At 44.8% G+C, this 14085-nt stretch overlaps 1 protein-coding gene across 1 annotated transcript in view; it reads left to right on the forward strand.

Annotated features, from left to right (window-relative positions):
• LOC106603271 (acetyl-CoA carboxylase) overlaps positions 1–14085 on the forward strand; it is a 74463-nt gene that overhangs the window by 7900 nt on the left and 52478 nt on the right. Inside the window, 14 exon segments of the mRNA XM_014196704.2 lie at positions 3609–3934; positions 4043–4297; positions 4392–4619; positions 4747–4897; positions 4996–5130; positions 5280–5426; positions 5540–5728; positions 5868–5968; positions 7740–7828; positions 8114–8238; positions 8312–8425; positions 8527–8640; positions 9644–9733; positions 9882–10000. Coding sequence (XP_014052179.2) covers positions 3609–3934; positions 4043–4297; positions 4392–4619; positions 4747–4897; positions 4996–5130; positions 5280–5426; positions 5540–5728; positions 5868–5968; positions 7740–7828; positions 8114–8238; positions 8312–8425; positions 8527–8640; positions 9644–9733; positions 9882–10000 — 2183 coding nt within the window.

The following is a 14085-nucleotide window of genomic DNA, read 5'->3' on the forward strand; positions in this document are numbered from 1 at the left end:
CAGCCTTTTTTAGTAGGATGGAGTTTTGGCCTGCCTGGTGATAACACCAGGTGGTTGATTAGTGAATAGACCAATAAGAATGAGGTTCCAAACCTCACTGCCAATAACAGCTAGCTAAATTCTTGCTTGGGAAATTGCTCTTTGCTAAGAAGCTAATTTTTGTTTATTTTTGACAATTTTTATTGAAAACAATCACAGTAATGTACATAATTGTTACCCAGAAATGATTTGATACTGAGATAAAAACGGCTGCATTGGACCTTTTAAGGCTAAGTTTGTTAGAACCTTCGTAGGAGCGTTGTTAAATCTCAGCTCTTTCCCAAAACCATCGTCACTAAAGTTGCGCTTGCCAACTGCCTCAGACATAGTCGTAGAACAGCTAAGTGCGTCATTCGTTTTTTTCATTTTTTTCCCCACGTCACTTTGTACAAAGATCTCCACTAAACATAGACAGAAAATCATCTATATGTAACCGCTGATATCTTCAGAACAAAGTTCACTACAAATACAAAATTGCACCACGATAAACGCCACTGTCTTTGCAGTTGTTACAAACAAACGAAAGATGCTTCAAATGAACCGAGTACAGTATAGGCTACAAGGGCCTATGTACACTAAAACATTAAGAACACCTGCTCTTTCCATGACCGACTGACCGACAGGGATGCTGTTGAATCGAGGTGAAAGCTATGATCCCTTATTGATGTCACCTGTTAAATCCACTTCAATCAGTGTAGATGAAGGGGAGGAGACAGGTTAAAGAAGGATTTTTAAGCCTTGAGACAATTAAGACATGGATTGTGTGTGTGTGTGTGTGTGTGTGTGTGTCATTCAGAGGGTGAATGGGCAAGACAAAAGGTTTAAGTGCCTTTGAACCTGGTATAGTAGTAGGTGCCAGGCGCACCGGTTTGTGTCAAGAAATGCAACGCTGCTGGGTTTTTCATATTAAACTGTTTCCCATGTGTATCAAGAATGGTCCACCACCCAATGGACATAAAGCCAACTTGACACAACTGTGGGAAGCATTGGAGTCAACATGGGCCAGCATCCCTGTGGAACACTTTCAACCCCTTGTAGAGTCCGAATTGTGGCTGTTCTGAGTGGATAAAATGGGGGTGCAACTCAATATCAGGAAGGTGTTCTTAATGTTTTGTACACTCAGTGTATTTAAATCATATTGAAATAAATGTAATGTCCAATCAATTGAGTTATATTTCGCTACTTTCATTTTTTTTTTTTTTTGCCTCAATCTATTTAATGATGTGTAACAACGTCTGTGCCATGATTTGACATCTGTGGTTTAGTGTATTATTATTGGGTAAACGTAATCATTTGAAGCCATCGGTGGTAATATCTCTAGGAGCTGATCCATCGTCAGTATCGACACATGGTTTAACGACGCACGTAGCAAACTTTCTCTCTGCGTGGTGTTCTGGGGAAAGCATGTGACAACTTCTGCCTTAGGAACGATGATGCATCGTTAAAACACTCTTAAGCCTAAATTCCATCGCTATCGGGAAACTGGGCCCTGGCCAGGAAGAGGAGAAAGTTAATGTAGGAGTAAGTTAATAAACGTGTTCTAAGTGAGAGAGAAATATCTGTTTCATTCAAGAAACAATGTTCCTTTATAGTCAGCCAATTAAAACCCTAGCAAACATTTTTATTATTAGATTTTTTTTAGGGGGTGGATCAGCTTTAATATTGTGGATAGATTATTGCTTCCATCAATGTAATTGTCTGCATCATTTCCATTGCTAAGATACATTGCTAAGAGTGCGCAAAGCTGTCATCAAGGCAAAGGGTGGTTATTTGAAGAATCTCAAATATAAAATATATTTTGATTTGTTTAACACTTTTCTTTGGTTACTACATGATTCCATATGTGGTATTTCATGATTATTCTACAATGTAGAAAATAAGAAAAATGAAGAAAAACCCTATATATATATATATATATATATCTCTGCAAAAAAAGAAACGTCCTCTCACTGTCAACTGCGTTTATTTTAACTTGTGTAAATATTTGTATGAACATAACAAGATTCAACACCTGAGACATAAACTAAACAAGTTCCACAGACATGTGACTAACATAAATGGAATAATGTGTCCCTGAACAAAGGGGGGGGTCAAAATCAAAAGTAACAGTCAGTATCTGGTGTGGCCACCAGCTGCATTAAGTATTGCAGTGCATCTCCTCCTCATGGACTGCATCAGATTTACCAGTTTTTTTTCTGTGAGATGTTACCCCACTCTTCCACTAAGGCACCTGCAAGTTTCCAGACATTTCTGGCTGGAATGGCCCTAGCCCTCACTCTCCGATCCAACAGGTCCCAGAAGTGATCAATGGGATTGAGATCCGGGCTCTTTGCTGGCCAGAACACTGACATTCCTGTCTTGCAGGAAATCACGCACAGAACGAGCAGTATGGCTGGTGGCATGACGGACCCTCCACCTCCAAATCGATCCCGCTCCAGAGTACAGGCCTTGGTGTAATGCTCATTCCTTCGACGATAAACCAAATCCGACCATCACCCCTGGTGAGACAAAACCACGACTCGTCGGTGAAGAGCACTTTTTGCCAGTCCTGTCTGGTCCAGCGACGGTGGGTTTGTGCCCATAGGCGACGTTGTTGCCGGTGATGTCCAGCCTCTCTCAACATATTGCGGACAGTCTGAGCACTGATGGAGGGATTGTGCGTTCCTGGTGTAACTCGGGCAGTTGTTGCCATCCTGTACCTGTCCCACAGGTGTGATGTTCGGATGTACCAATCCTGTGCAGGTGTTGTTACACGTGGTTTGCCACTGCGAGGATGATCAGCTTTCCGTCCTGTCTCTCTGTAGCGCTGTCTTAGGCATCTCACAGTACGGACATTGCAATTTATTGCCCTGGCCACATCTGCAGTCCTCTTGCCTCCTTGCAGCATGCCTAAGGCACGTTCACACAGATGAGCAGGGACCCTGGGCATCTTTCTTTTGTTGTTTTTCAGAGTCCGTAGAAAGGCCTCTTTAGTGTCCTAAGTTTTCATAACTGTGATCTTAACCGTCTGTAAGCTGTTAGTGTCTTAACAACCGTTCCACAGGTGCATGTTCATTCATTGTTTATGGTTCATTGAACAAGCATGGGAAACAGTGTTTAAACCCTTTACAATGAAGATCTGTGAAGTTATTTTGATTTTTACGAATTATTTTTGAAAGACAGGGTCCTGAAAAAGGCACATTTATTTTTGTGTGTGTGTCTATCTATCTTTTTAACATATATTTTCCTCTTACCCTACCTCCCCTAATTGGACTAAACTAATGGACAACAACACGCTTCTTCTTCCATTTTATACATACTATATACATTTTACAGGCACAGTATATTTTACAATAGTTATCTTTGTTTTTAATCCCACCCTTAAAAACACATTTATTATTTTTCAGTATTGAAATTAAAGGGTGTTAGTGAAGATTAAAACTTTGAGCACATACTTGACTTCAATTATAGGATAAGCTTTGGACATTGGACCAGAAGTGCATTAGTGAATTTTATAATTATTTTAAAGACCCATTTGTTTAACAGGAACTTCCTTCTACTATAGACCGTAACTGTTTCTTCTTCCTCAGATTTCCATGGGGATCCCCTTGCACCGTATCAAGGACATCAGATTGATGTATGGTGTCCAGCCCTGGGGAGACTCTATGATTGACTTTGAGGGTCTGTCCACGGCCCCCTCCCCACGGGGACATGTCATCGCTGCCCGCATCACCAGTGAGAACCCTGATGAAGGTTTCAAGCCGAGCTCAGGCACAGTGCAGGAGCTGAACTTCCGCAGTAACAAGAATGTGTGGGGATACTTCAGTGTGGCCGCGGCCGGAGGCCTGCATGAGTTTGCAGACTCCCAGTTTGGCCACTGCTTCTCCTGGGGAGAGAACCGAGAGGAGGCAATCTCGTGAGTACACACACTAGTAAAAAAAAATCATTTTAAAGTTCATTGTGTTTTGTGTGTGTTGTCAGTAAGACCCAGTGATGTGATAACACCTCTGCTGTGTGTGTTCAGTAACATGGTGGTGGCCTTGAAGGAGCTGTCGATCAGAGGAGACTTCAGGACCACAGTGGAGTACCTCATCAAGCTGCTAGAGACTGAGAGCTTCCAGCACAACACCATCGACACAGGCTGGCTGGACAGGCTCATCTCAGAGAAGATGCAGGCAGAGCGTCCTGACACCATGCTGGGCATAGTGAGCGGGGCGCTCCACGTGGCTGACGTCAACCTGAGGAACAGTGTCTCCAACTTCCTGCACTCTCTAGAAAGGTCAACACTGTTTTAAACATTTTAAGAACACACACACACACACACACACACCATCTCACTCTCCTCTCTTCTCCTCCTCTCTCCCCCTCTACAGAGGCCAGGTGCTGCCCGCGCACACTCTTCTCAACACAGTTGATGTGGAATTGATCTATGAGGGTACTAAGTATTATCTGAAGGTGACGCGTCAGTCACCCAACTCTTACGTGGTCATCATGAACAGCACCTCGGCCGAGGTGGACGTCCACCGCCTCAGCGACGGGGGCCTGTTGCTCTCCTACGACGGCAGCAGCTACACCACCTACATGAAGGAGGAGGTGGACCGGTAGGATGGATGGAAGGAAAGAAAGATGGATAAACAGAATACATGCATTCTTTATTTCAAGGAATGTTGAGAGGTTAGCTTGGGGTTGATTTGGGAAACGGACTAAAAGAGATTCTTTCCCCACCAGCTACCGTATCACCATTGGGAACAAGACGTGTGTGTTTGAGAAGGAGAACGACCCGTCGGTGCTTCGCTCGCTCTCAGCAGGGAAGCTCATCCAGTACACCGTGGAGGACGGGGGGCACGTGTTCTCTGGCCAGTGTTACGCTGAGATAGAGGTGTGTGTGTGTGTGTTATATAGTTAAGATGTGGCCATGCTCACACACTCCGTTAGTACAGCGAGCAGCCATGTAAACCGCGTGTGTAACTGTGTCAGGTGATGAAGATGGTGATGACTCTGACGGCGCTGGAGTCTGGCTGTATCCACTATGTGAAGAGGCCCGGTGCCGTGCTGGAGCCTGGCTGTGTCATCGCCAAGCTGCAGTTAGATGACCCTAGCAGGGTCCAACAGGTCAGTAAGGGACGGTGTGCCTGACACTGGGGAATTTAGCAATTTTTTTTTAGACTAATTATGCTCCTTGTATTTTGTAATGGAAACGTGAATAGCTATACAGTACGTTTTGATGCGAGACTAAAAGTATGTTGTAACGTGTGTATCAGGCGGAGTTGTACCACGGGGCGCTGCCCGTCATCCAGGCAGTGGCGTTGAGAGGAGAGAAGCTCCACAGGGTCTTCCACAGCACCCTGGACCACCTTGTGCACGTCATGAATGGCTTCTGCCTGCCTGAACTCTTTTTCAGTGGAAAGGTCAGTGGTCCATTACAGCACACACAACAAACTACAAACAAAAGATGGCAATATTCTGTGTTCGTACGTTAGTCAATATCAGTTGGTAATATTGTGACTGTGTGTTTCCCCAGCTAAAGGAATGGGTGGAGACGCTGATGAAGACTCTTCGGGACCCCTCCCTGCCTCTGTTGGAGCTGCAGGACATTATGACCAGTGTGTCAGGCCGGATCCCCCTCGCTGTGGAGAAGTGCATCAAGAAGGAGATGGCCCAGTACGCCAGCAACATTACCTCTGTGCTCTGCCAGTTCCCCAGCCAGCAGGTACACACACACACACACACACACACACACACACCACCTGTATTATTCAGGTTGGTTATTGTATTATTTATGGTTTTATGGAGTTAATATGCAGAGTTCATTAGGAATACACCTGCCTGATTTTTGCCTGTTCTTCCAGATTGCCAACATCCTGGACAGTCATGCTGCCACTCTGAACAGGAAGTCAGAAAGAGAGGTGTTCTTCATGAACACTCAGAGCATCGTACAGCTGGTGCAGAGGTGAGTCCTGCACTCAGCTTCAGGGCTTTAAATGACCTGATGATACAGTTGAAGTCGGAAGTTTACATACACTTAGGTTGGAGTCATTAAAACTCGTTTTTCAACCACTCCACAAATTTCTTGTTAACAAACTATAGTTTTGTCATGTCGGTTAGGACATCTACTTTGTGCATGACACAAGTAATTTTTCCAACAATTGTTTACAGACAGATTATTTCACTTATAATTCACTGTATCACAATTCCAGTGGGTCAGAAGTTTACGTACACTAAGTTGACTGTGCCTTTAAACAGCTTGGAAAATTCCAGAAAATGATGTCATGGCTTTAGAAGCCTCTGATAGGCTAATTGACATAATTTTTGTCAATTGGAGGTGTACCTGTGGATGTATTTCAAGGCCTACCTTAAAACTCAGTGCCTCTTTGCTTGACATCATTGGAAAATCAAAAGAAATCAGCCAAGACCTCAGAAAATAAATTGTAGACCTCCACATCTGGTTCATCCTTGGGAGCTATTTCCAAATGCCTGAAGGTACCACGTTCATCTGTACAAACAATAGTACGCAAGTATAAACACCATGGGACCACGCAGCCGTCATACCTCTCAGGAAGGAGCCGCGTTCTGTCTCCTAGAGATGAACGTACTTTGGTGCGAAAAGTGCAAATCAATCCCAGAACAACCGCAAAGGACCTTGTGAAGATGCTGGAGGAAACAGGTACAAAAGTGTCAATATCCACAGTAAAACGAGTCCTAAATTGACATAACCTGAAAGGCCACTCAGCAAGGAAGATGCCACTGCTCCAACATTGCCATAAAAAAGCCAGACTACGGTTTGCACATGGGGACAAAGGTCGTACTTTTTTGAGAAATGTCCTCTGGTCTGATGAAACAAAAATAGAACTGTTTGGCCATAATGACAATCGTTATATTTGGAGGAAAAAGGGGGAGGCTTGCAAGCCAAAGAACACCATCCCAACCGTGAAGCATGGGGGTGGCAGCATCATGTTGTGGGGGTGCGTTGCTGCAGGGGGGACTGGTGCACTTCACAAAATAAATGGCATCATGAGGAAGGAAAAGTATGTGGATATATTGAAGCAACATCTCAAGACATCAGTCAGGAAGTTAAAGCTTGGTCGCAAATGGGTCTTCCAAATGAACAATGACCCCAAGCATACTTCCAAAGTTGTGGCAAAATGGCTTAAGTACAACAGAGTCAAGGTATTGGAGGGGCCATCACAGCCCTGACCCCAATCCTATAAAACATTTGTGGGCAGAACTGAAAAAGCGTGTGCGAGCAAGGAGGCCTACAAACCTGACTCGGTTACACCAGCTCTGTCAGGAGGAATGGGCCAAAATTCACCCAACTTATTGTGGGAAGCTTGTGGAAGGCTACATGAAACATTTGACCTAAGTTAAACAATTTAAAGGCAATGCTACCAAATTCTAATTGAGTGTATGCAAACTTCTGACCCACTGGGAATGTGATGAAAGAAATTAAAGCTGAAATAAATGATTCTCTCTACTATTATTCTAATATTTCACATTCTTACAATAAAGTGGTGATCCTAACTGCCCTAAGACAGGGAATTTTTACTAGGATTAAATGTCAGGAATTGTGAAAAACTGAGTTTAAATGTATTTGGCTAAGGTGTATGTAAACTTCCGACTTCAACTGTACCTAGCAACCCATACGCACACAAACATGATTCTAAAGACACGTACTGTGTTCATACTGTCTGTCACTGACCATGCCATTTTGTCTCTCTGCCCAGGTACCGCAGTGGCATCCGTGGTCACATGAAAGCCGTGGTGATGGACCTGCTTAGACAGTACCTCAAAGTAGAGGTCCAGTTCCAGAATGGTGAGGAACGTTGGACTCTACTGCTGACATTAACAGGCTATGTAAAGCAAGGGGTTTTCCTGGGTTGGTATAGGGGAAATGGAAAGGATTAGCCTTTGATTATTAGTCCTGCCGGTCTTTGATTTATGAATAGGATTCAATGGTCTTCTCTCAGGACTGCAGTTGCTCTTTTTGTCCACATGAGGGTACTGTTACACAACAAACATTTCATTTGCACCTTCCTTTGAGTTACGGTTGATTTGATTTCTCCTCTGAATCTTGTATACTGTGTGTGTGTGTTTCCAGGACACTACGACAAGTGTGTGTTCACACTGCGTGAGGAGAACAAGGGCGACATGGCCAACGTGTTAAACTACATCTTCTCACACGCCCAGGTCACCAAGAAGAACCTCCTGGTCACGATGCTCATTGTAAGTCCTTCCCTCTTTAGAAATACATTTGTCGTGTGTTAGACAGAGTTGACTGTGTTCTCCCTGTGTGTAGGACCAGCTGTGTGGTCGTGACCCCACCCTGACTGACGAGCTGATGGCCATTCTGACAGAGCTCACCCAGCTCAGCAAGACCACCAATGCCAAGGTGGCACTGCGTGCCCGCCAGGTCCGTAACGCATCACTTCCTGTCTCTCTAAATGGTCTCTTGTTTTTCATTGGTCAGGGTTAGGGTTGTCATCTTCTCACTCCCCTCCGTCTCCTCCTCAGGTGCTGATCGCCTCCCACCTCCCCTCCTACGAGCTCCGCCACAACCAGGTGGAGTCTATCTTCCTCTCTGCCATCGACATGTACGGGCACCAGTTCTGCATCGAGAACCTGCAGGTAGGGACCATGGCTGCGGTTGACTTTTTACTGCCATTGCTGAAGGCCATTCAGACACTCAAAGAAGTAAAAAGCTTTTCAAATGTTATTAGTCACATAAACATACTTAGCAGATGTTATTGCGGTGTAGCGAAACGCTTGTGTTCCTAGCTCCAACAGTGCAGTAGTTGGCGCTGACAATTCACAGCAATGCACACAAATCAAATGTAAAAGAATGGAATTAAGAAATATGTAAATATTAAGACGAGCAATGTTGGAGTGGCGTTGACTAAAGTACAGTAGAATAGAATAAAGGGGCCTCCCGAGAGGCTCAGTGATCTAAGGCAGTGCTAGCTGTGCCATTAGAGATCATGGGTTCGAATCCAGGCTCTGTCGAAGCCGGCCGCGAGCACGGGAGACCCGTGGGGCGGCGCACAATTGGTCCAGCATCATCCGGGTTAGGGGAGGTTTTGTCCTGCAGGGATGTTCCGATCCCATCGTGCTCTAGAGACTCCTGTGGCGGGCTGGGCGCATTGCACGCTGACACGGTCGTCAGGTGTACGGTGTTTCCTGCGACACATTGGTGTGGCTGGCGTCCAGGTTAAGCGAGCGTTGTGTCATGAAGCAGTGCGGCTTGGCGGGGTCGTGTTTCAGAGGACGCACGGCTCTCGACCTTCACCTCTCCCGAGTCCGTACGGGAGTTTGCAGCGATGACTGTAACTACTAATTGGATACCACGAAATTGGGGAGAAATAGGGGTAAACAAAACAAAAATTAGAGCGTAGACTACAGTATATACGTATGAAATGAGTAAAGCAGTATGTAAACATTATTAAAATGACTAGTCTTCCATTATTAAAGTGGCCAGTGATTCCAAGTCTAAGTATATAGGGCAGCAGCCTCTAAGGTGCAGGGTTGAGTAACTGGGTGGTAGCCGGCTAGTGATGGCTATTTAACAGTGGAATGAGGTCACAATGATATTTCTCTGCACTTTCATGATTCTGAATTCTTTCTCTTTTGGTAGAAACTGATCCTGTCCGAGACGTCCATCTTTGATGTGCTGCCTAACTTCTTCTACCACAGTAACCAGGTGGTCAGGATGGCTGCCCTAGAGGTGAGAGGATTCACCAATGGCTGTTTGCCCAGGCAATTGAACAGCATTTGACACTGAACAAAGAGTGACATGTCATGGTAAAGGGAACACTCCTCTACTGTATCCAGATCTCTACCCTGTTATAACTCCCTTGTGTTCCCCATCCCAGGTGTACGTACGTAGAGCCTACATCGCCTACGAGCTCAACAGCGTCCAGCACAGACAGCTAAAGGACAACACCTGCATCGTCGAATTCCAGTTCATGCTGCCTACCTCCCACCCCAACAGGTACACACACACACACACACACACACACGCTCTGCTGCATGGTACCGTGGTGGCGATGTGGTGTTGCTCCTATATATACTGGTCTAGGGCCAGTTGTTATTCTAAGCTGAGAATGCTTAATAGCAGGACTGGAGTAGGGAGGCTTGATCTATAGTCAGGTGTCTTATTAGGGGAAGAGGATGGTTCTATAAGAGAGATGACAGAGACAAGAGTGTGTAAGAGTACTGTCCTTATACAGAACATCTTTCGTTATCTCCTGAAGGGTCCAGTTCTCATCCATGGTGACATGGTTATTTTATCCCCCCACCACTGTTCACCCCCTTAAAAATGCTCCTCGTGTGCAAAAGCAGGTATTCTGTGAGAGTACAAATACTTTCCCTGGTTTACCAAGAATGGTGGAAACTGGAAACTAACTAGTCTCCTGTCAACAAAAGTCCCACTTTTGTTGATCTCTCTCTGGTCTGTCCTCTGGATGACTGCAAGATTGTTTCAACTTTCTGAAGATATGTCACATCTATTTCAGTAACACACAAGCCGAGAGAAACTCTGGACTTGTACTGTACATGGGCAATTCAACAGTAACCGAGTGATGCTGAGACTTCGATTGTTCACTTTAAAATGTATGTCTAACAAAAACCATCGATTGCAAAGTTAAACCATTCACTGCTGTGCTCAGATTGTTGCATGCAACTGGTTTATCCCGCTTAAAATGTTTAACCCATTTGCATTAACCAGGCTTGATTGGCTTCCTCATTGGAACAAAGCATGTCCCCCACCTCAGGAATGGACCAATACCAAAGAATAGGCCTCTAGGAAGGCATAGAACTATCGTGTAATTTTTAGAGGAGCAGTCCTAGAGTATAATGTGGGTGTTTGAGACGGTACATGTGATGTGTGACAGTGCCCTTAGGTGTCACCGCTGACGTCTTGTTAGAAAAGGGACGTGCTCTGACGACGCTGATCTTCCAGCCCTTGTGCTGCCACTTGTTAGTTCATGAAGCTCTTGAGAAGGCAACAAGAAGTCCTACTTCACGAGACATTTTGATTTATTAGGTTGTCAAGAGTAACAAAATGTACCACACGAGACAGCAGAAAATCGAATCCAGAATATGTAGTCTCAAGCTTCTTTATGATTCACACTCTTCTGACTGCTTCCTCCTCCTTATGTCTGCGTAACTAACCAGTCAGTGTTGTCTGATTGCAGAGGTAACATCCCAACTCTAAACAGGTACAGTACACTTTCTTCTTATTGCAACCAATATGTAGACCTGTAGACTAGAAAGCTGATCATCTGCAGGAAATGTAACTGAAAGCCGTAATGCCTGCTACCTTTTGTGTAAAGTGTATGTTGTGGCAAGACAAGGTAACGTTGGGCATTGGACATGTGTGGCTATGCTGCTTGTTCTGTTAAGTGTTACTAGTTATCCCATAAATGAATCAGGTTTTTAAAATCGGAGCTGAATCTGATTATGGGTGATATATTAAATGAATGGCAACAGCATGGCATTATGCAGCATACCAGGAAGACTGAGTGTCTGTCTTACTGTCTGTATATTTCTGTGTTGTAGGTGTGTAGGGTGCATTCGGGAAGTATTTAGGCCACTTCATTTTTTCCACATTTTGTTCTGTTACAGCATTATTCTAAAATTGATTAAATGGTTGTTTTCCTTCATCAATCTAGACACGATACCCCATAACGACAAAGCAAAAATGGGTTTTTAGAGAATTTTGCTAACTTATATAAAAAAAAAAATGAAATCGCATTTACATAAGCATTCAGACCTTTTACTCAGTACTTTGTTGAAGCACCTTTGGCAGTGGTTACAGCCTCTAGTCTTCTTGGGTATGAAGCTACAAGCTTGGCACACCTGTATTTGGGGAGTTTCTCCCATTCTTCTCTGCAGACCCTCTCAAGCTCTGTCAGGTTAGATGGGGAGCGTCGCTGCACAGGTATTTTCAAATCTCTCCAGAGATGTTTAAGTCCGGGCTCTGGCTGGGCCACTCAAGGACATTCAGAGACTTGTCCCGAAGTCACTCCTGCTTTGTCTTGGCTGTGTGCTTAGGGTCATTTGTCCTGTTGGAAGGTGAACCTTCGCCGCCGTCTGAGGTCCTGAGCTCTCTGGAGCAGGTTTTCATCAAGGATCTCTGCACTTTGCTCCGTTCATCTTTCCCTCGATCCTGACTAGTCTCCCAGTCTCTGCCGCTGAAAAACATCCCCACAGCATGATGCTGCCACCACCATGCTTCACAGTTGGGATGGTGCCAGGTTTCCTGCAGATGTGACGCTTGGCATTCGGGCCAAAGAGTTCAATCTTGGTTTCATCAGACCAGAGAATCTTAGTTCTCATGGTCTGAGAGTCCTTTAGTAGCCTTTTCGTAAACTCCAAGCGGGCTGTCATGTGCCTTTTACTGAGGAGTGTCTTCTGTCTGGCCACTCTACCATAAAGACCTGATTGGTGGAGTGCTGCAGAGATGGTTGTCCATCTGGAAGGTTCTCCCATCTCCACAGAGGAACTCTGGAGCTCTGTCAGAGTGACCATTGGGTTATTGGTCACCTTTCTGACCAAGGACCTTCTCCCCCGATTGCTCAGTTTGACAGGGCGGCCAGCTCTAGGAAGACTCTTGGTCGTACTAAACTTCTTCCATTTAAGAATGATGGAGGCCACTGTGTTCTTGGGGACCTTCAATGCTGCAAGCATGTTTTTGGTACCCTTCCCCAGATCTGTGCCTCGACACAATCCTGTCTCAGAGCTCTACGGACAATTCCTTCGACCTCATGGCTTGGTTTTTGCTCTGACGTGCACTGTCAACTGTGGGACCTTTACAAGCATTTCTCTACACTCGCAATAACATCTGCTAACCATGTGTATGTGACAATAAAATTTGATTTGATAGAGAGGTGTGTGTGCCTTTCCAAATCATGTCCAATCAATTGAATTTACCACAGGTGGACTCCAATCAAGTTGTAGAAACATCTCAAGGATGATCAATGGAAACAGGATGCACCTGAGCTCAATTTCGAGTCTCATAGCAAAGGGTCTGAATACTTATGTAAATTAAAGTTATTTCTGTTTAAAAAAAAACTTTGTCATTATGGAGTATTGTGTGTAGAGTGAGGCAAATTTTTAATTTTAATCCATTTTAGAATAAGGCTGCAACTTAACAAAGTGGAAAAAGGGAAGGGTTCTGAATACTTTCAGAATGCACTGTATACTTACTGTGTCTCTACATTGTGCTTCTCTGGAATTGGGGAGTCAAAAGATGTAGTACGTTACTGTAATATTCTGTTTTGCGTTGTGCTAGCTGTGCTCTGAATGTGCTGCTTGCTGCTGTCCTGTCCTCTCAGGAGACTGTCTTCCCAGCCCCTGCCCCGTCTTCGGACTCGGAACATTAAGCCTGTGTCTGTGGACAGTAACAAACAGGACCCTAAAGCACAGGATGATAAAACAAAGGATGATGCTAAAACGGAGGAGAATAAACCTCCAGATACGGATGACTCTGTGGACAGGTTGGGACCCATAGAGACTCTAGGCTACATAGCATTCTGTGGGCTAACTCAATGGGCTAACTTCTGGGCCTCTCTAAAAGAGGACTTGGCCTCTGTGTGGATGGGAGAGGAGGACCTCTGAATACTAAAAACACCTGGTGGAACCATGGGTCTTTCTACTATGTTTTTTGGCCAAGGGAAAAATGTACAATGCTTCCATGTTCACTAACATTACGCAGATATCTGCTCGTCTTTCACGTAATCTACCTCTTAGCATTTAAATACTGCTGCTGGGCTACTCCGTGAGTAGTACATCTAGAAGATGCGTAATTTTTTTTATATTTTATTCGGATCCTGGTTCACTGTTCTCTGTGAGTGTTGGTATGGAAGTGAATGAGGAGTCAGAATGTTCCTTCTGTCCCAGCAGCTGATCACAGATCTAATAAATACTGCTGTGGGATAGAACTGGTTGGTGAGGGGGCTCTTTTAAGGTGACTCTCCTATGGGTCAGAGATGGGCTCTGCCCTGCTCCCTGCTCTGGCCCGGCTCTGGGATAGTGAGTGAATGTGTGTGCTGCAGGAACCCGGTCTAACGGCTG

This window comes from Salmo salar, chromosome ssa04 (assembly GCF_905237065.1).
Source record: "Salmo salar chromosome ssa04, Ssal_v3.1, whole genome shotgun sequence".
NCBI classification, from domain to species: Eukaryota; Metazoa; Chordata; class Actinopteri; order Salmoniformes; family Salmonidae; genus Salmo; species Salmo salar.